The sequence below is a fragment of the Anabas testudineus genome, chromosome 10, assembly GCF_900324465.2.
Source record: "Anabas testudineus chromosome 10, fAnaTes1.2, whole genome shotgun sequence".
In the NCBI taxonomy this organism is placed as follows: domain Eukaryota; kingdom Metazoa; phylum Chordata; class Actinopteri; order Anabantiformes; family Anabantidae; genus Anabas; species Anabas testudineus.
The window spans coordinates 15546144-15572372 of record NC_046619.1 but is presented as its reverse complement, the minus strand read 5'-3'; the positions used below and the strand labels follow the sequence as shown (position 1 = coordinate 15572372).

Below are 26229 nucleotides of genomic sequence, written 5' to 3'. Positions count from 1 at the left end.
ACTTTGTACAGAACTACTTTTTACACAAGCGTGTTTTTTTTTTTATCCCAACATCAATGTTGTAACTGTTCCCGACACAAGATGGCGCCGTGCAGTCGTTGTTTTATTTTATTATGTCCACAAACTCTTTATAGAATACAATTACTAATATAAATTACACTAAAATTATTATATATAATTTATTAAAACTGCATTTTACTTACTGCTTTTAAAAGTATAAGTCTTAATAACTGGTGCTGAGACCTTACTGTTGAAGAACTGTGACTTCCTAGAAGCTAAAGATTATATTTATTAAGATATTTGATCCTGCAAAATGTATTTTTTGTGTGGAAACATGAAACTGTTGAACTATTGCTATTCATGCTTTGGACTGTGCATGCTTGGGTATCTGTTAAAGTCTTAGATATCCTCTTCAACAATGAATTGTTTCGGATTTAATTAACCTATTAATATTACTGGCTAAATATTATTAATTCATACTTGGAAATGAAAATATACAATACAATATACAATACTTTTCTTGCACTTTATCGATTACTTTACATTTTGAAATGCAAATTGTCAAAACAAGTTAAATCAAACAGGCAAGAATATGCACAACCTATGGTCTCAGATATAATAATTTTCCTGTATAATAATAATAATAATAATAATAATAATAATAATAATAATAATCTCTAAACCTTTGTACATTTATGGTACCTTATATGCCTTAACATTCCCTATATTTTATTTCTTTCACTCATTCTGCCCATATTAAAAGTTTTCTTCGTAACATCACCTGGGATCATGAAATCAGCATCAAGCAGGAAGTTGACCCAAAAGAGCAAGTGGTATGGAAATGTACATTCTCCAGCTTAATTTTTATATAAGGTTAAAAAATGTAAATGACTGAAACATAGCAGACAACTCCTAATTAGATCACAGAACTGGGTCTGACCAAAGGTGGCAGTAAATAAATTTAGTAGTCAAGTGAAAGTACTTGCCTAAAAAGTGGACTACTCTTCTACAAGCAGATTTACCAATCCAATCTAATTCAGTGTCTTCTACTAAAGTTGTAGTAAATTCATGCTCTTAAATTTAGTTTAAATAAAGAGGTAGGTCTACACATACTCCATTATTAAAATGATCTATCGTGTTCAAAATAAAAAAATAGCCCACAGCTCAAACACTATTGGTGTTGAAGCAGTTGATAATATAAATTAATTCATTTTAATAATAACAAATACATAATTTGGTAAGTTACACATCAATGAAGCTAAACTGTGTGTAGCTACAGCAGTTACCCTGGTGACAGTCGACCTGACCTGCCGTGTAACGAAAGCAACTGTCGTAAAATGACGCAACTGTCACACAACTGGCCCTCAACTGCTGAACAGGCGTGGGACAGCTAGAGCTAGAACTGGATAGATGAACTGTCATTTTTTTGTTTACTTGTGTTATTCTTCCTGACCTGACGTTACTAAGTGGGCAAAGATTTTGTCTGTATTTTTGGAACGCGGTAGCGGTGACCAACGAGGATGTTTAAAAAGTACGTTGCTGATTATTTCTATGTTGTAGCATTAGCTAACAACAGCTAGGTGGCTAAGGCTAGCTGATTAGCAGTCGCCTCTTTAAGTTTGTTGAAGGTTTGTCTTAAACTAAAGATATAACCACACATGAATTACGCTAATTCGAGTGTTGTAATAATGAGTCATGATTGTTCAAGGTCAGACTGAATGTATTTAAATGTGCTACTGCTGATCTTTAGGTTATTCATGAACGTTTCCTAACAGTACTGATTCAAATCCAAATATCAAGTTGTGTCTGGGATGAATGGGATCATACAGAGACATCGCGCACTAGCTAAGAATATGTTGATTTATGGACAGAATAATTTAATAGTTTGAGCTCCACAGCTTAAACGTTATCTCTCTTGCCTACAGAAACTAAAAACTACTTCCTATATCAGTGTGTAATGACATTACAAATGTCAGTAATAAAGTATAAAACACAAGTTCTGCATTCACAAATCTAGTTAAATAAAATTACAAGTACATCGGATAAATTTACTTGATGTATATGGAATAAATGTACTAATATTGATTCCTTTCATAGTGTAAAAAAATATAGGATTCCTGAGGTCCTGAAAGATGCTTTGCTTTTCTCTTATAGAGGCAAGATTGTGTGAGGTGTGTACAGGTGCACAGGTTATTATTAAAACAAGATCAAAAATAGTAATATTCCTGCACTTGATCAGCTCTCACAATTTACTTTGAGCAAGTTACATTTTCATTATCATTATTATCATTAGTGACACTGGACATGCACTTTGTATACAGAATTAACAGAACAAAAAGTAACTAGTCCTCTTAGACAAGTAGTGTAGTAAAATATAAGTAAGCACCATAATTGGAAGTACAGTATAGTACTTGTACAGTGTTTGTCCCACTGTAATATTAACACAATTAAACTCATTTGAAGCAGAAAATGTCTGGATCAGATTGTATTATGAGATTGAAACAGCAACAGTAGAAATATTTATATATCTATATACGTGTTGTCAAATAAAAATAGCTGTGTTGTTTTCCTTTTAAGGTTGTGCTTCAAAAGGATTAGTCTATGTAATGTAATTGGCAAAAAATTGTTTACATCTTTAAGATGAACACCACAAAAGCAATCAGTATTGCACAATATGTATTGCAAAATATTGCATACTCTTATTTTATAAATTAATACATACATGATGACCATCTTCTAGGCTTTACCAGAGCTAACATAACTCAGTCTCATATTTTCTTGTCTTTTGTTTCAGATTTGATGAGAAAGAAAATGTGTCGAACTGTATCCAGCTGAAAACATCAGTGATCAAAGGCATCAAAAATCAGCTGTTGGAGCAGTTTCCGGACATTGAGTCATGGTTCAATCAAATAATGCCAAAAAAGGACCCTGTCAAAATAGTCAGATGGTATGATTTGTTATTTAATTTTCTATTCAGCGCAGTATCTTTTAGTTTAGTGGATTTTCTTTTATTTGGTTTGTAAATGTCTTTATTATTGTTCTTTCTCCAGCCATGAACACATTGAAATCTTGACAGTGAATGGAGAACTGCTTTTCTTCAGACAGAGAGAAGGACCATTTTATCCAACACTCAGACTGCTGCATAAATGTAAGAAATCCTAATGCCAGCTGGTTAATGGTTGCAATTGAATTTCCTCACACTAATGAGACTGTCCTTTTCCATGTCATAGATCCCTTCATTCTTCCACACCAGCAAGTGGACAAAGGGGCCATTAAATTTGTCTTAAGTGGAGCGAACATTATGTGCCCTGGACTGACATCGCCAGGCGCTAAACTGTACCCAGCTGAAGCGGACACAGTAGTTGTATCCTTTTATACATGGTGCTACACATGGAAGCTGTTTGATTTTTGTGTTTTAAAGAATATATTGCCCTGCAGAGCAGCTTCAGTGACAGACTGATCCACCCTCACTTTATGAGGGAGAGATTCATCAAATCTTTCCTCCTAGCTGCAGTCAGACTCTACAATGAACACTGTACATTTGGCTTTCATCGACTGTAATCATGTGCAGTACTGTATTTTAAGGTGAACCACAGATGTCCATATACTGTACATACCCATAGGCACATTGCACACATTTATAGCTCTTGTATCTTTATAGTTTTATTTCCGCTTAGTATTTTTAATAATTCTTATTTATCTTACATATTTACTTTTGGCACTCTGCTGCATACTTGTACTTTGCTGTTGCAACAATGCAATTTCCCCATTGCTGGACAAATAAATGTTTTATCTTATCCAAATATAATGTCCTTATATTTGTCAAATTGTCCTGTGTTAATTTGTTTTTTTTCTCCCATTTTCTCAGCTAGTGTTAGCATGTACATTTTCCTTTTATGTTTCAACCTACCTACCAGTTTGCCTTTAACAAGTGGATGCAGGCCATAATGGCAGAGGGAAAACAGCATGCACTTTGCGTTGGCGTTATGAAAATGTCTGCAGAAAACATGTAAGACATTTTCTATATTTTACACCACCCCATGATTTCACAAAATGTTTTGTGATGACCAAACGTTATCTTTGTATGTCTTATGCAAACAGAGAAAAGGTCAACAAGGGAATTGGAATTGAGAATGTTCACTATCTCAACGATGGATTGTGGCACATGAAGACGTATAAATGATTAAATCAACACCGGCAGCACCCTCCTTCACTCCCTCCTTCCCCTGGAAAGCGTGGAGCTCTTGACAGCAAGGCATGAGCTGCCAGTCAACTGTTTACACCTTCGGACTTTGCTGTGTTACTTGCTGGAGGCTTTGAATCAAACCGCCAATCTGCACTAATAAAGGAAAGATTGCTTTAAAATCTGAATCTCTGTTGGTATTTTATATTGAAGCCAAGTTAAAGCTGTTATGTTGCCTGTGATTTCACAAAGGTGAAATTACAATATGACAGTTACACAAGGCTAATCTTGTTGATCAGGTTTTTATTTAACAGCACCCATTATGTTTGTCAAACCTAATCTGCGTAATAGGTAGAGTAATGATGTGACCTGTTTCCTGGACCGTACAGGATGTGAGCGTATTTATGTAATGAAAGATTGTCATGGGTTTCCAACTGTCCTGTTCCCATTTTTAGTGACTACAACTTTTAATGGCGTCTTGCCCCCAACATTAGATTTTATCATTGATATTAACTAAAGGGTAAATTTTTGAATTGAGGAAATATTAATGATTTTCAAATTAAATTCTCAGAAACAAACTTAGACATGTGGACTAAACTTAAATATTTACCTTATCAACACAGCTTTCATCAGGAATTGTGTCGAGTTGATGTCCAAAGAAATCGAAGTGGAGCAATAAATGTTTGAACATCAAGTTAGTACTTGAGCTTGAGTCAACAATTTGAAGAGGTACTTCTGCCACCTCTGATTATTGTATAATGTTGATACTGCCATCTGTAAATGTGTAGCCAGTTTAGATGTTTCATACACTGTTGGTCAGTTGAATTGCAAAGCACTGCATCACATCTGTATTTAAAATCTCAAAAAAAGTAACTAGTGTAAGAAATGTAGTGAAACAAGTAGAAAGTATTAATAACTGCTGGATAAACTAAGTGGGTAATAATACAGATGAATACATTCAGTGTTTTAAAGTGTACAAATGTTTTCGCACAATTGGTTTTTACAACCTCTGAAGCAATATTTAACACCTGAACTATGACTTCACACCGAGTGTGTCCGAGTGTGTGTTCATTCCCACTTTAATAGTAAATCAACTTCAGTATTTACTTTGACTAATGTTTATTTTCCAACAGTCACTTAAAATTATCATGACTAACGCCTGTGGGCTGTTTAATATTTTAGGGAATTTCCAGCAATATTTGTATTTTTTATTGTGTGATGAAATATACTCTACCCATAGATTGGGTCCACACAGAGGTATACTATTTTCCATGAAGCTGTAAAGAGCAGCTCTTCATATATTGAGTAACACAGCGTATGCACTTCACTTGTAGCTGGGCTGTGCCACGATATGTTGAGTCATATTATTAACGCTTCAGTACAATTAAGTTTGGCAATGTAGATGAAACAAGAATGTCACTGATAAAACAAAAAGAGAGCCAAGCATGTAAAATAAATAATGTCAGAATTACTTAGCTAATGCAGCTTTATGATCATCTTTATGAATACACAATACATAACAGTATTACAATAACCAAAATGAATTAACAGATCACAAGTTAGATATACTACCCAGCTCTATCTTCATTCAAAGGACGGCACACCCATGCATTCTACCTACACCATAAAGGAATGGGGTGCTGATTGTGCCAAGTGCAAAAAGTACAAATATACATAAATGTTTTGTTGCCACCTAGGATCAATTTTTAAAAACTGGATTAGACCATTTTTCCCAAAGTTAAGTTTGCCATCACAGAAGCAAGAAAATGTAAATACCATGTCCGGCTTAAAGGAATGACTCTCTAGTCATTGTCTGAACCTTCAGGAGGGTAAAATACTAAAGAGTCGTGAAAATCATGCCCGTAAGGACGAAGTCTGTAAACTCCAAACATCATGACCTGCATCTGATTGGGCGACATCCCACTGAATGTAACCGCCATGTCTGAGCAGCAGCCCTCCACCACATTATTTGGGTTGTCTCTCATGCTGTCTGTTATCAGGCTGTCCACACTCTTGCTGTTGAACACGCTCTTTCCGTGAGTATCTTCCCCGTTCTCTGCAAACACACCTTTGTATTTGAGACACACGGCGAGCTGCTTGTCCTCGCTCATCTTCCAGAGGGAATGTCCTCTCTCTGGACATTTGTCTTTGTCCTCAAACACCTCAACCAGCCTTTTCAGAGCTTCGTAACTCAGCACAATGCCACTATCAAATGACACATAGTCAAGCTCCCCAGACTTCACAGCGCTCCCCAGGTAGAAGGGCTCATCAGGATTCTTTGCGAGCACCAGGTATTTGAGATTCTCCACAATGGCAAATGTGGTGGGTTGTGCCACAAAGAACCAGCGCAGGTCACCAGCGTTCTCATAAGCATGCTTTAGAGCTTTACGTAACCTTGCCCAGTCATCTTTTTCATTCAGGTCTACTGCCTCAAGTGCTTTAGAGGTCTCTGAGGTGTAAAACTCAGCCTTATCACAGTGTTTGCTCCATGTGTCCATAGCTGTTGCCCAGTAAACAAGGATCTTGGGCTGGACCATTATGACGCAATACACCTGGACTTGTTTGCTCCACTCCTGCACTTGATTGTCAGTAAGTTGTTTCAGCTCGTCTTTACTGGCGGCCTTGACGTGATGATGATGGTGGTCCTCTGTATGGGACTCGATGCCTGGGCTAAAACTTCCCAGAAATGACAGAACCAGGCAGAAGAGGCTTCCCACGAACATCCCCTTCATAAAAGAGCCGCCTTCAGATAACATTTTGGCAGCAGACGCTGGAAAAAAGAGAGAGAATGCAATATTAGAGCTGCTCAGAAAAGCAGTTTTACTGTTTTCAGCTGAAATAGTTTGTGGATTAATCTAATTGCAAGAAAGTCAACCAGCATCTCTCAGTTGAAGCTGTTTTGTGAGGAAGAATTGGTTAAAATCCCTCCAAAGTGAAGTAAAGGGCTGATAAACTTTTACTGGAAATGATTATAATTCTACTTTTTGATGCAATGTTTGAATCTACATCACTGTATTCCATCCATGTTAATGTCCTTGTCCATCTTTCTGTCTATTTTAGTGTCTAAAGGTGCTAGCTGGTAGCAGTTAAAAAAAAGTGACAATTTTCCTGAACTGAAAATGAAATAAATACACAGCACAGCTTAAAATAATGCAAACTAATGCAGAAACGTGAAGCTGCTACAGCAGCCTGAGGTACTTGATCAACTGACACACCTGGCATTTGTTATTTGTGGTTTCTTTTTCATTTGCACCTGCTCCTAGTGATTTAAAAATAGAAACAAACACTTCACATTACTGCCACACATGTATGACGCTAACAATGCAAGGATTTTGCCACAATATCTAAAGATAAAGATTGATTGTAGACCTGTGGATTTATTCATTGATTTATTATTGCAACCGCTACTTCAATTGCATTTCTACATTTAAGAATGACTGCTTTTACTCAAACTAAGCAAAAGATCCGAGTCCTTTGTTGCCTTATTGTTTTACTGTTTGTCTCCTTGCTTGTCATTGTGTTGCTGTAACAATCAAGCTTCCCTCCTCTTATAACATTGCTTCCTAATGCACCTTCAGTGTAAGTGATCAGGGAACATTCACAGTCCTCAGTTTGAGTAAAGTTATATTATGTAGCTCATCAGAAGCACTGTAACTAGAGGCTTCAAAGCGTTATATGTAGACAAATGATTCACTATGTATCCTCTAGTATGAATGAAGGTGAACCTCCAGTCCACACCCTTCATTGTCTACATATTCACTCACTGGCCACTTTATAAAGAACACCACCTGTACAAACTAATGTAACCTAGACACCAGGTCTATTTCCAAAAGCAGTTTCTCTGTTTTGGTTTCAATTCTTCTATATTTTTATTATTGAGGTCACAGTGGATGTTGGAGTCTTTCAAATAAATGAGATGGTTAAAACATTAGAACATACATGCATATACAGACATAGCCACAAATAAATGCAGTAACTACATTAATGGTAATGATCACGAATCTACGATCAAAAACACCGGTAATTAGCTACAGTAGGACATTCTTAAAAGAGACTGAGGTCAGATTGTTAAATACCTGAATGTTACCCGGACAGGTTCAGGTGATGTGTCGCCTGTCTTGGCTGCTAACAACCAGTTCTCCCTGCTTAGCCCGATAACCGAGGGAGGCACCGGAGCCCTGCTGAGGACTGAACCGGGTTCGACTAATGCATTAAAAGTTAACTGGGGGTTGACATCAATCATTAACTCCCAGAACTTTGGAGCTAACACCACTTTTAACATCTACATTTCAAATAGCAGCTAGTTTTGAAACGCTAAGCTGACGTTTATATCCGGCGACATGTTAAAAACGACGGATCTTTAGACAATATCGCTACAACTGTTGCTAACTGTTAGCCTTCTAGCTTAACGGCTAACGTTAAGGTAACTTCGGGGTTTGGGTAGCGACATAAATCAAACAAATACCGAGCATTTACTGTACCTGGAGAGGTGAACTCTGCCGTGCCAGGTTGGTGCTCCTGTCTGCTCGTGTCTTGATCACACTTTTCCTGTTTGGTAGGATTAGCAGCGTCAGACAGCACAAAGTTAATTAACAGCTAGGGGGCTGCGATGTGCGTGAGCCATCGCTCCTTCTTCTTCTTCTTCTTCTTCTTCGTCTTCTCCAAAGCAGCTGCCACACTGTCTGCTGCACTACTGCCATCTTCTGGCCTCTCCTACCTCCTACAGGTCGTCTGAGTTTCCCACCTCTCATGTTTTGTCTCATGTTTTGTCTCATTTTGTCTCATGTTTTGTCTCATTTTGTCTCATTTTGTCTCATTTTGTCTCATGTTTTGTCTCATTTTGTCTCATTTTTCATTTTTTTGGTCTGTGGTCATTTTTCAACTGATTGTGGTCATGTTGTGTTTTTTTTGTTGTTGTTAATTCTTCATCACTTTAAGTTGTTTTGTGTCCCCTTGTGACCATTTTTAATCTCCTCATGGTCACTTTTCATGTATTTGTCATCATTTTGTGTCTATTTCTGGTAATCATGTGCTCTTTACGATAGTTTTGTCAACTGTTTTGACATTCTGTGTCATTTTAAATCTCCCAGTGGTCATTTATCATTTCTTATGGCCATTTCAAGTCTTTTTTGACACAATTTTCTTATCTCTTTTTGGTTATGTAATTTATGTTTTTATTGTCAATTGATGTCTATTACTGGTTACTATGCACTGTTTGGGCTCATTTTTCAACTCTTTGTGATAATGTACATGACCACGATGAACACTCAAACATAAATCACAGTGATTATGAATTATTGTTTGTTTTATTGTCCTTTTCCACATGACTAATTTGTCAATGTTAATGTCACTGTTTGACAACAAAACTATACTCTGTCTTGTTTGTCCTCTTCTCATTGAGTCCTCAGCGGTCAGATGCATCAAATGTTGTTTTCACCAGCAGTGTCAGAGACAGCCTTATAAATCGCCCGACGTACACTCATCTGAAGAGCATTAGTGGCCTTTCAGTTTGATAAAAAACCCTGCAAAGCCTCATTACGGAGCTTCTGGTGTGGTTTGATCCTTTATCTTTCTACAAACCTTCTCTACCAAAACCATCTTGGTTTCTAAGTATTGAATTAATTGTTGATATTTTCACATTTGAGGGAATCAATTTCATGCTTGTTCTGTAAAAATACCTCATTAATTACAATATATTACAAGTGTGCTGTTTCGAGCTCCACATGAAGCAGCTCAACAACTTTCAGATGAATCATCTGTTACAGATTTCATTGGTGTATATATGCATATTTTTCATCATCCCCTGCAGTTACAGTAAGATTTATGGCACCACTCATGCCATTGTACTGTTAATAAAATTATCCTTTTGCATTTTTGGATGAATGCTTACTGCACTTCACTGTCCTTTACACAATAACAATAAAGTTGAATCTAATCTAATTTAAATCTAAATTGACTTTGGCGACATAGTTTTGAGGTTGATGTAAGATGTTTCAGCAGCTGTTGTAAAGCTGATGTTTTCAGGAAGCGGCAGGATTAAGAAAATTTTATTTATCCAATATCAACTTAGTTTTACCACCAAATATGAGCAATATACACACTTTCACTCTTAGCCTGTTTTATCTAGATTGTTTTAAGAGTATTTTTAATCCAAGTTTCTTCTTTTCTCTTTTTTCTGACCTGTATTTTAAACAGTACATTTTAGCACATTCACTCATTATTAATTACCTCAGAAAAGTTATCACCACAAAATGAAGTAGAAACCTGCAGTGACATACTTCCAGCAGCTCCGCGTGTCTGATCTCAGACATGAGCAATGATACGATTGAACCGAAATGGGCTCAGACATAAACCATCGGACCTCTGTGGGACAGACACTGATTACTGTGGCAGAGTAAACATTTGTTAGGCCTCTCTGTACAAGCACAGATAGGCTCCGGCTGAATTGACAGGGGCCCCTAAATTGTGTCTATGACGCCTGATCCATCGCGTCAAAACCATTACGCAGGAGACTGGGTGTGATGATAATGTATTGATCAGATTGTGATGGATGGCCGCTGAGGATATATAAGTGAAGTTCTCAGTCGGGAGAGGTATAGTCTAGATCTGGTCATCTTAAAAAGAGGCACCATGCTTTCTGTAGCTCTGTTTTACCTCCTAGCCGTGATTTGTTCCGCGAGGTGGACACATGCTCTGCCTCTGTATCCTGATTCCAGTCTTGAGCCACAGTCAGGTAAGACTCTTTCTGAATGTTTTTCTTATTTCTTACCATTTCTATTCAATTTAAACTTTTAAAGGGATGGGACTTCCGTTTTGCCGAGGCATTAGAAAATACATTTTAGCAGTGAAACACAACTCAGCCAAGATCTGTTCATATAGTTTAAGGTCATTGTCTTGTCTTCATAACTCTCATTTACCCTTCAAAATCCAAAAATACATCTTGTGAGGTATTCCACTTAATCCACTGCAGGGATATTAATATCACAATGACAGGATGACGAGAGGAAGTTGTTTTATCTCAACAGATTTGATTCAGAAATTAGTGTCAGAGGTGGAGGGTGGACTGGACCCTGCAGAGGGGGAGCGAAGGGAGGTGAATAATCTGTATCCTCTCCTGATGCAGCACAATGGAGGCAGAGACTCCTGGAATAAAGGTACGACTACATGAGCATGCCGATATTTGTAGTGCATAGGAAAATGTCAGATATAATGGTTATTATAATGTTTTCAACTTTTATAAATGTATTTTCTTCAGGAGATAAAGATGTAGCACAGCAGGATAAGTTTGCAAACATGGTACGTACACTGTCTTTGTGTGTTGTATTCCACCACGTGTAACATTGCATTTTTTTTTATTAAAAATGTTATTTCTGTCTATATCTATAAGACCAAAATGAAGGTATATAACAGCTTTTGTTTCTGATTTTCCGGTTTTTAGGTTGAGGACCTCAAAGAAGCTGTTTTGAAGCTGGCAGCGGCCGACAAGCTTCGCTCTCAGGGTTTTCTCAGATCAGAGCAGAACTTGCCAAAAACAAACAAAAGAGGTGACTGACTCTTTGTGATTGTGATTTTTATCGTACAAATACCACGCCTGTCCTTTACATGCCTTTTATTTATATGCTCAGGCCTTAGCGATCACGTAACAATGCCTGACATATCTAATCGGAGGTTATTATAAAGCAATGGACTAATTTTATTAAGGCCTGTGCTGTTTAAAGTGGGACATGTTGGACATATTGAAAGAGAATATCTAGCTGAAGTACACTGAAACTGATACTTTACTGTGTACACTACCACCAAAGTAAAAGTAAAACAAATTTAAAGTGCAGATTAAAAGCTATAGTCATTTTTCATAAAACATTAAATATTTAACATCTAATTACAAACTTCATATAATCAGGTAAAGTAAATTTTTATGTATGAAGCTCAAAATACACATTTCCTTTGTAGATATGTATAACTCCTCATCATCATTAGAGAACTTAAAAATAAACCCTAAATCCAAGTAGTGGGATTAAAGTCTGAATAAACAGATGCATGTAACATTAAATGTGAATAATACTGTTTATGGAAGCATGTAAAAAGTGTTTGTTTTGCAGAATATTGTTGAGATTGTTTGTTTTCTTCTGTCTCTGATGTCCCGTCAGCTTGTTTCTGGAAATACTGCGTGACCAACTAGAGCAGAAAAGAAGGACGTTTGGTGGTCTGATTGGAAAACGCCTTCACTCCTCATCACCTATTTAATTTCCCATCAAAAAGCACATTCATCGTCTCTGCTGGTTTATCAGAAAATATATTTTTGAAGTTTAAATTTGTCTTTTTTTTTGTGTGTGTGGCTGAAAATAAACTTAAATAACAGAAATTCATTTTGTGATATTTCCTGGTACAGATGTTTAGAAGATGTATTTCTTCTCATTTCCAAATGGAGAGCAGCAGACACAAACACAAATAACAATTAAGGTTATAGGGTAAACACCCTATTTTTATTTGTTTTTTTATTAATATGAAAAACTGAATCATATCTAACTGTATTTGTACAAGTTATGTTTCTTTACTTGCTCTTTTGTATTCAAATGAAATACTTGTGAAGATGATGCAATTATACGTATTGAACACAGGTGTTTGATCATAAAAAGCATAAAAAAATATATTTACACACTATAAACAAAAACAAATCAGCTAAATTACATCAACAGTCAATTGCACGTTTGGCCTTTTGGCACAGAAACAACATTTGTTAGCATGTTCACAACAGGTGAAGCTTTTTTAGGTGGAATAGTGTGAGTCATTGCCACAGTTTAGTCTTGTAGCGTCCTCTACGTCTTTACATGCATGGTTACACTTGGTAAAAAACAGGACATGAATTACAGCTGATGAAAAGTTTACTTCCTCTTGTTGGCCACGTTGAAGTAAGCCTTCTCGATTTCAATGTCGGCCGGACACGTCTGTTTGAACTCCTCTCGCTCGTAGGCGTTTTGGAGGTATCGCCACACACCTGTGAACTCAGCGGGAATGTCAAAGTCGCAGTACTTTTTGGCAGCAACCTGAAATAAATAACAGGAAGGTCAAAGCCTTGAGAAACATGCAGAACACAGTACAGAGCATATTGGTGCAAAAAGGAACTCGTCTAATTTAGTTAAGTATAAAAAATACTTACAGTAATCACCAGTTAATGTGAAACTCATACTGTTTATATATATTTCTGAATTTTAATGTGCATTACATGTTTATTTAATCCTAATCTATAAATCAACTCTTAGCTATTACTGTCATTTCATTGACATTGTGCCCTATGTGATTGAAATGCTGAAGTAATCTCCAGCACAAGTTTAATTAAAATGCAGATAAGTATTCAGATAATTTACTTTTATAAGTAAAAGTAGTAGCAAAAGTTCAAGGGAAAAGCATATTTTGTGCATTTCTTTACGGTTTACATACATTATGTACAGTATGTTTTTCTAAAATCCTAATCTGTGTATTTAAATTAGGTGGATTAAATAAATGACAATATTTATCTTTTGCACAGTGTAGTAGTAGTATACAATTTAAATACTCATAAAAACTGTAAAGATATTACAGCAATTAAATCAAACTGGACACAACTTATTGAAAGTAAAAGTACTCATAATGCCGAAAACTGTTGTCTATATACAACTGATATGATATTATCATGTATATATAATATAAAATATATTATTATTGATGTTTAAGTACATGGGCAGCATTGTTAAATAAATGTACAAAGTACAATAAAAAACAAACAGAAGTGCATTGTTGCTCCTAAACAACGATGCATCTGTGTTGAGAATTGAGCCCACAAGGTGCTTTATGACCCAATATTACAACAAAAACATTGTGCACTACACCAGAGATCCTGTTTGTAGTATGTAAACACAGCAGATTGACTTTCTCACCCTGATAACGTGCAGTTTGGGCAGCAGGTTGCAGTCGGCTAAAGTGAGGCTGTCGCTGTCCAGGAACTTCCTTTTGGAGATGGTGATGGTTTCTTTCGAGTTGTGGTCAATCTCCTCTGGCAACGGGGAGTTCAGGTAGTCGTCGAGGCGTTTAAACTCCCGCAGCAGGTTTTTCTCATGAACTGTAGCATCAGCAACACAGAGAGGTGTTTTTCATTATTTTCAGTGGTAACACATAAAAATATCAATATCACAGTGTAAATTTCCTCTGGTACAAGTAGAAATCCTCAAATGAGAGTGTTGATATAGTTTAATGACATTATTGGATGATGAAGGAGTAAACTGTGGTATTATGAGCTGTTACATGTTTAATGAATTACATGAAACGTAGCTTACAGGCGTTATTTGGGCTGTTCTTGATGAACGCAGAGAACTTAGCGAATATGTCAGCCCCCACGTCAAAGGACTCTTTGTTTAGTGGACTGAGGTGAGGATACCTGCAGAGGAGGGAGGAAAGGAGGGAAGGTGAGCAATGAAAATGAAACCATCGTCACATTCACTCCTCATTATAGTCTGAATAATGACACTGTAAAGTACCTGGGAGGGGCCAGTGTTTGTTCAAGAAACTCCTCGATTTTAATGAAGTCTGTTTTGAGGGTCCCGTTGAAGAGGAGGAAAGGGGGATTAGTCCCCGGGGCCAGGTCCTTGAGCTCGGCTGGTTTCCTGGAGAACATAGAGTAAGACAAGGTAACATAGTAAGAACACTTACTCATTTACTTTTGATCATTTGTTTGCAGCTTACAGCACAAATATGAAATGAGTTGTACAGTTGTCATGTACGACCACCGGTGTTTGTTTTTTATTGCCATTAACTAAAGCATCAGTGTCTGAAAAGGTCAAAAAAAGTTGGATTTTCCAAATTAATTGTTTGTACATGAATTTAACTTTAATGGGCCTGAATATTTTAGATTTCTGTAGAAACTTTATTTATGAAGCTTGTGTGGAACAAATCTCGACTAGCTGTACATTCGAGTTATCAACAGCATCAAGTACTTTGAATTCCTTCTTCCAGAGGTAGAACATTTTATTATTGTGAACTTTTATTTCTGCCACCTCTATTTATACATGTATTAATTCAGTACTACAATCAGACTGTTATCTAACGTGTCAAAACTCTGAGCGTGTTGGTTATCGAAGCTGTCAGAACAAAATGTGGTCCACTGGATTAATGATTTCAATGCTGGCTGCTAGTTATAAAAACACACACACACACTGGGAGTGGTTGCCTACTTCAGAGACCTCTTGTGTGCATGTTCTGAATCATTCAATTATCAGCATCATTGCAAAGTTTCCTGATCTTATTTGCCAGTAATGACCCTGAGAAATTCACACAATAAAAAGCTAAATTAAAGGTGTTTGTTTGAAAGTGACACAGATCTCTTTGTACACGTCAAGTTGAAGGGCTCCTCCCTTCCACACGCTGAGCAACACACCTATTAGGAAGTGAGAAATGGTTTGAATTATCAAAAAAAAAAAAGCTTCTCAGATTCTTTCTGAACAGAGTTCTGTGTGAAAGTCCCCACGACCAGATGCTCAGGAAGTGTTTGTGCCAGAGAAGGGGTGCTTACTTCCTCATATCAACGGTGGTCACTGTAAACTTTACTCCTTTCAGCCACAGCACCATGAAGAGCCGTTGGCAGAAGGGGCAGTTCCCCACGTTCTCTCCATCGTGTCCAGCCTAAAAAAGAACAAAAAACAAAAGACGTCATGTTAAAAAAGTTTAGTTTTGAGCTACAATCACAATATCTCCCCTGTTCTCTTCTTCTCCTGCTGATAAACAAGTAATTTTGGAAGTGAAGGGCGTGTTCTGGGATATTTAAAGGCAATTTCCTCCATGGGAAAAGCAGGCATTGTGTTGCAGCACACTACTACAGAGGCCTTCAGACAACTCAGACCACATCATCAATCTGACTTAACCTCAGCTCCAGTTTGGAGTCATAAAGGTGCTAATATGGGAACGCTAAAGGAATAGTTTGACATTTGGGGAAATTGTTTGCTTTCCAGTTGAGAGTTAGATAAAAAGATTGATATGACTCATGTTTGTACAGTAAATAGGAAAAGATCCAGGAGTTGGTCAGTTTGGTTTAGTGCAAAGCCTGGAAACAAGAGCTCGCCTGGCTCTGTCTTATAACAAAACCAGCACCTATAAAGCTCCCTGTGGAACTGTTTGTTTAATTTGGATAAATACTGACGTTAAAACAAAACATAAACTGTTCTATAAGTCAAACTATTTCCTTACTGGGAGCAGTGACGTCTTGCAGTTGCATCTAAAAAATAATGCATGTGAAACCACAACCTGTTTTCTATACACTTTGTTTTTCACAGCTTGACCCAACATATATGTGCTATATTAATAAAAGGATGACGTGATATGTGATATTTTATCAGCCCTGAACTGAGCCAGGCTAGCTGTTTCCCCTTGTTTCCAGCATTTATGCTAAGCTAGGCTAATCTGCTGCTGGCTGTAGTTTGTCATGTGTCTCTACGCAAGAGAGAAAATCAGTTCCCAAAAATGTGAAGCTGTTTGTGAGTGACTGAACATCGACAGCTTCATTTTGAAAGAGACATAATGCGCCGTCTAAGCTGTTGTTTTTGAGCTTCACTTGACCTTGGTTTAATAGAAAACACTGCGTCTCTGCACTGCAACAAATAAAAGCTATTTATTTTAGAAATAAAAAAATCGCAGTATGTTTTAGTGTTAGATCAGCAAAGAATGTGAAATGAGAAAAAGCATGTGACGTCTTGATGTCATTTTAAGTGACTATATCTGAGTGTGGGCACAAGTAAAGTGGGTGTGCCTGGTTTAGGGACCTGAGGCCAATCACCCCGCGACTCCTTTCTCCTTCTGGGTGTGCGGTGATAAGGTGGACTGTCTCTCTGTGGCCAGGGTTCACTGATAAAACATGCTGTGACCCTCAGCAGGGATACAAACACTTCAACATCTGCAGCACATGGTATCTGAAGCCCATTAAAATGAGAGTTATCCTCTGATTGATGCTGCTCATACCCAACATAATATAGATACTGCTTTATAAACTGACTTTAAATACTGATGAGTGAGCAGCTTGTCTTAATCTCGACTCTCTTCTTTTGGCAGTGGCAGTTTTATAATGACTATAGGAGGCACATTCTTGATTTTTTGCTCACATGTTGTAGAAAACTTTCTCTTGGAAGTGAAACTGAAAATAGACTGACCTTAATGAACAGCTCAACGCTTGGCTCCTTCTCAGATTTCTGCATTTTTTCTCCCGAAATTGTTTTTTTTTTTTACTTTCCAAGTAAAAAATCCAAGTATTTGCTCCAGTGAACGCTTCTCCTGAAGTCTGCGGCTGTTGGCAACCTTCAAAATATCCCCGGAGTTAAAGAGGAAACTGATAATAGCGCCCTTCAACAAGTGCTTCTCTGGTTTCAAGTGTCTTTGTGGTCGCTGTCGGGAGAAGTAACACCTCACAGCTGGTTGTTTTGTATGAGAGCTCCTTGGAGGCTCTGTGCAAGTCAGGGAGGAGGGAGGACTGAGAGAACTGGGCGGGGTACACAGTCTTATATACCCAAAGACCAAATCTATGAGGACAGGCTTAAAATAGTATAGTTTTCTCTATATAATGCAATCCACAGGAACTGATAACAGCATGTGACTCAAAACACACACATTCACACAATTCATCACTCACATTCCTATAGTGTCAGATATGCAAGGAATAAAAGGGAGGGAAACAGTGGAGACACCTAATCTACTGTGGAAGAAAAGCCTCCTTCAGTACTTCAGTCCTACATCTTTGTGACTTAATAAAGTACATTGTGTTTACTTTGGCTTCAGGAATGTAAGTCATTCATTTTTTTTTAGCACATTTGTATTTTCGATGATGATTTTGCTGCAGTACTAAAAAACACAACAATGAAAATTAAATAAAACAATATTTGAACTGCAAATACTTCTACTTTGTACTCTTATGTCACTATGTCAAAGAGAATATTTAGATTTTATATACAGAACATATGCTCTTTTCATATATACCGTCAGCTTTATTACAGATTAACTATCTAACAATGTATAAATGGAACCAGTTTGATACTTAAAGTGTGTTAAACTGATTATATACAGGTACTTGGTTTACCAATATAATAACCAGTAAATATTTCAACTGTGTTTTTTATACATTGAAAATATTCATTCAATATTTGCTCAGTTAGTGAACTGTTAGAAAGTACATGAAACTACTACCGCAGATACATTTACATATGTAGATGAACTTAATCTATGTCAACTTCTGAGTTTATATTTCTAGGTTTAATACTGCGATATACTGTATGTTTCTACTTTTATTTAAAAGGAGCGTATGTAAATGATATAAATATCCCTACCATCTACTGTACCTTTAGAAAATGTCTGTTTTGGTTTTGTGGTTTATGATGAGGTATTTTGTTTGCATTTAAAGTGATTCAATGAGTCACGGTGGAGGGAAACCCCTAAGTTTTTTGTCATAAAAAGGTTAAAGGTGGAGATGAGGTGGTTAGTTTTGAATTGTTGGCTTGTTTACAATTAGATGAGGACAGAAGAAATCATTCAGCAAATAAAGAAATATTTAGCTGTCGAAACCAATTTATAATTGTGTGCAAATATTGTTGGGTGGAAATAATTAATCATAAGGATAATTATTGAGTAAATAGAACGATAATTTGCATTTTGGTGGAGGAATGTGAGTAAATTTGACAGTTTACTTTCATTTTAGGAACATTTAGCTCGTGTGCGACTCAGGTTTCTGAAACATGTTATCACTTCCAGTAAGCAGGGGGAAGGGAAATTTTGTGACAAAATCCCCACCCAATGGTGTAGACTTCCCTAAAGAAATATGACCACAGAGAGAGTGATGCAATGCACTAAAAGGAATTTAAAAGGAAACGACCCCAGGAGATACTGCGCTCTGTAGCTTCTACTCATTTATCTGCCAAAGAGGATCTGAAGAAATTCATGAGTAAGAGGGAGGATGAAAAAGCAAACTCATCACATTTAAATTCCAAACATGTCATACGAATTTGATGAATAACACTCAACCATTACAGGAAATATAGCAGAGGCAAGGACATTTCATCCTCCTCTTTTCCTTTTAAATGTGTAAAATGTGAAGGAGGTCATAGTCTGACACTATTGCTTTCCACGTGGTGGTACTGCCCCTCCTCTGACACCGCCAAGGTAAACAGATTTAATGAATAATTGGTCACTTTATTGACACTTCCTATGGGAGGAGAATGGAATTTTACTGGAGTACAAGGTGGGAGCGTCATGCTTTCCTACACACATGATTAAAAATGTGGGCTTCTCCCTTTGAACTCCATCAATAGAGTACGTCCACTCTGCTGCCATGGAGGGAGTGTTTCCAGGAGGTGTGTCATGGAGTTATTCAGTAATTCATTTTGAGTCAACGTCAAGTGGCGGCAGTCAGCTTGACATTTCATGTGTCAGTGTTTGGTTGGTATGACAACACGGGTTAAGAAAGAGAGGATGTGTAAAGGGGAAATTAAGGTTGGATTCACAGGCTTCATAACAACTGAAACCAAGAGATTCTAGCTATGCAGGGAGGATATGCAACTAAAGAGATTTCCTGAGAATTTCTGGAAAAAAACTGGCAGCTTTGGAAAACCGCAGCCCACCAATGATGACAACTCATTTCCTCTTGCACAGACAAAAACATAGGAAATCTCCATCTTATTGAGAGAGATACACATATCTCGACTGGACACACAGAGCAGCTGGAAGTGACCTCCTGGAAAAAAAAGGGCCTTATCTCCATAGACAGGATCATCATTGTTGACAAGCCAGGCCAAGAGAATGAGTCTTGATTTTGCTGTTGCACAATATGTTAACACAGTATCAACATGCCAGGAAGCCTCTGCTGCTCTGTAATGGATTTATTGAGGCCTGCATAAGGCACTAAAACACTTTGGGAAGTTTTGGATTTAATAATTAGATTTTTCTGTGAGAGCAGTATTAGAAATATGTAGGAAATTGTTTTCACGAGAGATGCAGAGCGTCTTCATTCATCTCTTTCTGTGTGTCCTGGGCAGGTTTTATGTGCAACTGCTTAGTCCAGCATAGTATAAAGATGAGAGGTAGTTTGAAAGTGCTGATTCAGTTAATAAATCTAGTCTCTTTCAGTTTTTACTAGTCACAACTGTCATCCCAGTCTCTGTGCTCTCCCCTGGCTCCTGTGTCTTTTGTCACCTGATGTTTTCCTCTCTTGCTCAGCTCACATGCTCTAGTCTTTGCCAGACTGTCTAGTCTTGGACAGACTGTGAACCCCTCTGGGCTCAGATGTGCAAAACTTCCTACAAAAGCAAGACCCCCACACTGAGACACTGTGTGCAAACCCTGCACCTTGTTGTTGGTTTTGTTTTTTGTCTCTGTATGGTTGTTTTGTTTGTGTTTGAAGATATATGGGCTGGTTTTGTGTTCTTTTGTGGTTGCTCAGACTCCTATTTGCTTATGCCCCTTTATGAGATATTTTGCAATTACACCAGAGGCCCCCATGGGACCTGTGCCTGGTGAGCCTGTTGCATAATCCAGCTCTGTAGTGTCACTGTATTCCCTGCGTGTAGTTAGACTTGAAAGTGAAATGCTGAAAGGATGACTAAACGGACTTAAGGCATGACTCTTATCTAAAACTGCATTACTCATTGCATTTGGATTAAAGAACAAAGACACGATGTGTGAATTTGCTTTAGAGGAGTAAGTAGGTGAATATCTGAGCTCTCACACAAGAACAGAAACTTTGTCATTTTGGCCTTTAAGGTTTGGTTTTGAAATTTTGAAAAATATTTTAACTGTTAAGTACAGACAGATGGAATAAGTCTGTATAAAACAGGAAGAAATTAAATATACCTGCATGTCTACTGGTCTTTAAACACATTCAACATCATCCAGACTCAAAGCAACACTGGACTTCATTGTCTCTTTTATTTGAAACAGGGGGGGGGCTGTGACATGTAAACACAATGGCATCACTGACCTTCCAGCTGCTCTCTCCCTGGGCAGTCAATAGCACAACAAGTCATCAGAACAAACCCCGGGGTCTTTCATTCGGAACATGCACAATGACAGTGCCATGGAGTTTCTGCAGGTCTTTCTGGATTCCGCTTCTTCTTTTGGCTCTGGAGCTGCACACCACGCGCTCGGCTCCTGATTTCTCTCGTAAGTGCTCTGTTTTCCACAATCGCTTATTGCTTTTGTGAAATGCTGACCGGTTACTTCTCAGGGGTGAAAGTTGTACAAAGGAAGATATTCAACATTCATGGTTATATCTTCACATCCTGCTTTCCAAGCAGCTTGTGCAGCTCATGCTGACAGACCAGAATCAGGGTGAAGAGGCTGCTGAACTGGTCCTGATCTTCACAGAAAGGGACCCAGCAACACATAAACTACAGTGGAGCTGTGTTTAGAAGTTGGATTTTTTTTGCTGTCCAGGATGTATCACTGATTACGTTATGGTAGCGAGGCTATAATTAGACAAAGCAAAAGGTAGCATTTGTCTCTTTCTCCCCTCTCTATCTGACCCTGATCTGCAGCCTCTCAGAGGACACTAATAATAGTTCATTGTGAGTGAGAGCCTGGTACTGCCTCTCATCTGCTCTGTGGTACACACACAAACACCCACAACACAGGGGGCCACATACAGGAAACGCACATAGGGAGGGGAGATACTTCACTGTCTATGTTTCATTGTCGTGTATGTTGTATGTGTGGTCATAGTCCAAATATTGTCTTGGAGAGTTACACCCAGGGACCGAGACGCCACCCAGGCGACAACCAAAACTGAGCTTCAATGAGTAGAAAAAAAACTGACTCAACAATTACAGACAAAGAATACCCTCTATTTGTTGTATTTGTTGTATTATTTAGTAAAAATGCTTGTGATTCATAAATCAGAAACCTTTGTTTTCTTACTGAGTACTTAGTGGGGGCTCACGTTTTTCCCCTCTTACCTTTTAAATGAAGAAAAAGTATGTTAACTAACTTAAAAATCAGCAGCTTTATAAACTGACTGACCTTACATTGTGTTTCAGTATATCTTCACACCATTCTGAAGAACCACACGGCTCACGCATGCGAAGGTGACATGCTCATCATCGAATGTCCCTCCAGGACATCCGTGTCCATCCTGTCAGCTTTCTATGGACGACATGTTCCTAGTCAACATTTATGTCCCTCTTTAAAAACTAATACGACAGTGGAGGAGGATACAGAATGTACTTCTCCGATTGTTGTTGAGGTATTTTAACTGTAAGATTAATGCAAACTCAGCCTGTGTTTTATTAAAACACTCTTCCTTCTCCTTCCATGAGTGACTCATGCTGCAGAAGACAATAAATCAGCACGTTTCCTGCCGTTGCAGAAAGTGCTGTCAGAGTGTCAGGACCAGCAATCCTGTCACATCCCTGTCTTCAGTCCGGTGTTTGGACAGGACCCCTGTCCACTCACCAGCAAGTACCTCCTAGTCTCCTACAAGTGCCGACCAGGTAGGTCACCAAGCTCCACCGATTCAATATGAGGACAAGTATATCATCAAAACACCAGAGATTTCAATCAGATTTTACATTACCTAATTTTTGCGGAAGTATAATTTTGTGTTTTCCCTTTTTAAAGTAATAACTTCCTATATCCAGATCTAAGAATGATAAAGACGTTCTTCATTAACAGTCTCAGCTCAACCAGGAAATACAAGTCATAAATTCAAACATGCTTCCACAAACTGCTTTGTCTCTGTACGTGTTTTTGTGTCATTATTTGTATGCACACCTCTGTTTTTCAGAACATCACCGCACAAGACTGGTGTGTGAAAATGAACGACTGAGGCTGATGTGTAAAAATGAGACTGTCCTCGCCATCTACTCTGCCACGTTCGGACACCTGCTGCATGGCAGTCCCTACTGTCCTCAGGAACCTGGATCAAGAATTGACATGGGTCTGAAACATGGTGCTTTAGTGTCATCCAGTGGCAAAACGGTGGAACAGATATGAGGGAGAATTTGTATAAATAATTAAAAAACTATTTATTATTAGTAAAGATGTATTTATGCTTCAATAAAATACTGATGATCAGAACATGTGAAACCTGATTTTTTCTAACAGTTGTTAATTTTAATTATCTTAATTTATGGCAGAGTGTTTGTCACCTTCAGCTTTGAGGAAGGTGTCACGCAGGTGTCATGGCAGAGCGAACTGTTCGGTGCTCGCAGATATTCAAACCTTCGGGGACCCCTGCTTCCCTGGCACCAGGAAACACCTGCGAGTGTCCTTTACTTGTGGTAAGTAACAGGTGATATTCCTGCTTGTGACTGTGGCACCATGGTTTGCTGCATTATGTAAAAATCTATCATGTCCCCTTTAGTGCCTCGGTATCTTCTGGAAGATGTGGGTCGTGGGTCAACAGATCCGTTCCTGATTTCGGACTACACACATGGTGAGAGTGAGACAGACTATCTATAGATGTTCTATGGTTGCAGCAGACTTTGACTGGTGTCTGAGCCCAGACCCCTCTCACCTGCAGGTGGATGGTACACTGGCCCCACCTACAGGCCTCAAAATGTGCTCTTAACCAACTCTCTGGAGATCATTGAAAAAATATTGGGTACGTGCACTGATGCCTGTAAACGTCAGGCCAGGTTAGCATGTACATTTATCATAGATCGTACTTTAAAGGCCTGTACAGGTGTTTTTGTACTTAAATACTACTTCTACTAGTAGTGCTTAAATGAAGCTATACATTCAGAAAATATGCTTATAGTATGTAAACCTTCAATTTATTTTTTAAAAATGTGTCACAGTTATATTATCATACTATGATAATGCAGTGAAAAGTAAAATGTTTTTGTGGATGTTGAATCAACAGAAAGTCAAATTACTTGTTAAGAACAAATCTAATCTGACATTCACTGTGTTTTAATTACAGTATATTGTACTTAGTATCCTACCAAATACATGTATATACTTATGTATATATACTGAGTGAAATTCATAAACTAAAATACAATGAGCCATTCTGCATTAAGAACACTACATTTTGTATTTCAAGTATTTTTTGATGTACATGATGTAGTTTCTTTACTCAAGTTACATTTGAATATAGAATTTCTACTTGTAACAGAGTATTTCTACACTGTGGGTTTGCTTTTTACTTGAGCAAATGTGTGTTAGCACTGTGTTAGAAAACTTTGGAAAATTCTTTGTCCCAAAAAACCAACTTCCTTCGTAAATAAAATGGAAAAACAAAGGACTGTTAACAATGAGGGGGGGAGGTGGGCTCATATTGTTAATGTTTAATGATGTATCAACAATTTAAGATAAAGTACACTATAAGCTAATGCAGACACTAATAATCTGCAGACTGTGTGTTGCTGTGTAACTAAAAACCTGGCTGTTTGAATTTCTAGCACATGCACACACCAACCACACAGTGTTTTTACTGCATTACCAGGATATAATAATATAATGTTGACAAAATGTAACTGACTGAAAGTGTTCTGCAGTAAAACAAAGTGCACAGCAACTCATTAATCCCACAAAAACACCTGTTTGGTCTTTCACTGGAAAGTCTGGTGTAGAAGGCTGTGACGATAACATCTGTGCTAATTGGTTGTGTCTGGTATCAATGCATTTTGAAGCTAGTTTGACCCATTATCATCTCTTGTCTTTCTTCCAGGTCTACCAGAGAAAGTGGCTCTGTACTTTGTCTCTGGCATCTGTGCAGGTCTGGTTTTCCTGCTGTGCCTGTTTGGTCTACGCTCCACACTAGTGAAAGATGTTAAGGATCTGGTTTCTGACCTTAATGAAGAGCTGACGGCATCTCGGAGACAGCGCAAGGAGCTCATTGAGGACCTCTACGACGATGAGATCTCAGACACGTCGTCCTTCTGCCGCCTTGCACAGTCCTACCGCACGAAAGACATCTTCAGTCCTACCACGCTGATGGTAGAGATGGTTGAACCTGAGGTGGAACAGACGAGGGATCTGCCCAATGGAGATATTTGGCCAAATCGAGACTCCAACCCTTACGCCATCCACAAGATTAAAACCTACAACAACTGAGAGATGCCACATGATAGTGAAACTACTTCTAAAGCACCTTCTCCTTTTAAACCAAACACAGACATTAATTTTCTTTAGTGTGTGCCAAGTGACTCAATAATAAAGAACGATAAGAAACAGGTTATGTCTTAACATACCATAAGATTAACATCAGACAAAGCGTATTTAGGTGATGTAAAATGAAACTACTCTACTAAAGTACTATACAAAACATGTAATCTAAACAGTAAAGATTTTATTAGCGAGGTGAAATGTGGGTTTAGTTTACAATTATAGTTTTTGCTTCATGTTTCATAAACTAAAGAACTAGGCATTACATGATTATTTATTAAACAGTCTTTGGTTTGGCTTCTTTATGTGCTGTAGGTGTATGAGAAAATTTAAACTTGAATGTGATTCACTGTAAAAACAGGACAAATTAACTGATTTTGTGCTGTTAGGTGGACATTAGAAATTGGACTTGCAAACAAGATACTATCTGACCCCTCCCACACACTCTCTGAACTGTTTCGCTCAGGAAATAAATTGAGGTCAATAAAAAAAGCCATCACCAGCTGACACAGGAACAGCTTTCAAGAAGCAGTTTAGCTCCAAAAGAGCTGAACTGTACTCAAACCAAACTGTATTCCACCTCTATACAGTTACAACATTGTTGATCATTTATTGACTCTACTTATTTGTTATCACATTTCTTATTTAGTCCCTGTTTGGTCACTTTCACATATTTAATTGTGTCTGTGTTGTACAGTACATTGTTTACCACCTTCAGTGTTATATAATAAACAACTAATTTTAGGCATTTCCAATGCACTACTACCTATCACATATATGCAGCATCATGTGTTACACAGATGCTCTTGGTTAGAGAAGATTTCACCTGGGGCCACAAGTGATAACAGTAGACATTTACATAAGTGTTTCTTTAAAAAAATATATTGTTTAATAATTTTTCCTTTTGATTCTTGGTCTTACAACAGCAAATATATTTAGAC

General features: G+C 37.8%; 5 protein-coding genes across 6 annotated transcripts; 3 read left to right on the top strand and 2 right to left on the bottom strand.

The window, feature by feature from the left end:
- Positions 1–1340: 1340 nt before the first annotated feature.
- On the top strand, positions 1341–4371 carry mcts1 (MCTS1 re-initiation and release factor). The gene is made up of 6 exons (XM_026357105.1): positions 1341–1531; positions 2795–2947; positions 3051–3148; positions 3231–3364; positions 3942–4009; positions 4102–4371. The coding sequence occupies exons 1-6, from the start codon at positions 1521–1523 to the stop codon at positions 4181–4183; spliced, it is 546 nt and encodes a 181-aa protein (XP_026212890.1). The 5' UTR covers positions 1341–1520; the 3' UTR covers positions 4184–4371.
- Positions 4372–5651: 1280 nt separating this feature from the next.
- Positions 5652–8837, bottom strand: c1galt1c1 (C1GALT1-specific chaperone 1). Its single transcript, XM_026356997.1, has 2 exons — positions 8665–8837; positions 5652–6953 (listed from the first exon to the last, which is right to left on the bottom strand). The coding sequence occupies exon 2, from the start codon at positions 6937–6939 to the stop codon at positions 5986–5988; it is 954 nt and encodes a 317-aa protein (XP_026212782.1). The 5' UTR covers positions 6940–6953; positions 8665–8837; the 3' UTR covers positions 5652–5985.
- Positions 8838–10813: 1976 nt separating this feature from the next.
- urp1 (urotensin-related peptide 1) lies at positions 10814–12534 on the top strand. Its single transcript, XM_033326184.1, has 5 exons — positions 10814–10916; positions 11209–11337; positions 11439–11479; positions 11622–11727; positions 12331–12534. The coding sequence occupies exons 1-5, from the start codon at positions 10814–10816 to the stop codon at positions 12360–12362; spliced, it is 411 nt and encodes a 136-aa protein (XP_033182075.1). The 3' UTR covers positions 12363–12534.
- Positions 12535–12632: 98 nt separating this feature from the next.
- Positions 12633–17676, bottom strand: clic2 (chloride intracellular channel 2). Its single transcript, XM_026358214.2, has 6 exons — positions 17353–17676; positions 15726–15835; positions 14695–14820; positions 14494–14594; positions 14098–14279; positions 12633–13227 (listed from the first exon to the last, which is right to left on the bottom strand). The coding sequence occupies exons 1-6, from the start codon at positions 17395–17397 to the stop codon at positions 13066–13068; spliced, it is 726 nt and encodes a 241-aa protein (XP_026213999.1). The 5' UTR covers positions 17398–17676; the 3' UTR covers positions 12633–13065.
- Positions 17677–21192: 3516 nt separating this feature from the next.
- si:ch73-335m24.2 (protein eva-1 homolog C) lies at positions 21193–26118 on the top strand. 2 transcript variants are annotated; one of them, XM_026358212.1, is made up of 8 exons: positions 21193–21343; positions 22216–22421; positions 22545–22668; positions 22962–23114; positions 23314–23457; positions 23541–23612; positions 23700–23780; positions 24852–26118. In XM_026358212.1, exons 1-8 carry the CDS (start codon positions 21247–21249, stop codon positions 25235–25237), a joined length of 1263 nt encoding a protein of 420 aa, XP_026213997.1. In that variant the 5' UTR covers positions 21193–21246; the 3' UTR covers positions 25238–26118. The 2 variants fall into 2 exon arrangements, with proteins under 2 accessions (XP_026213997.1, XP_026213998.1); XM_026358213.1 differs by lacking the exon at positions 23700–23780.
- The last annotated feature ends 111 nt before the right edge of the window (positions 26119–26229 follow it).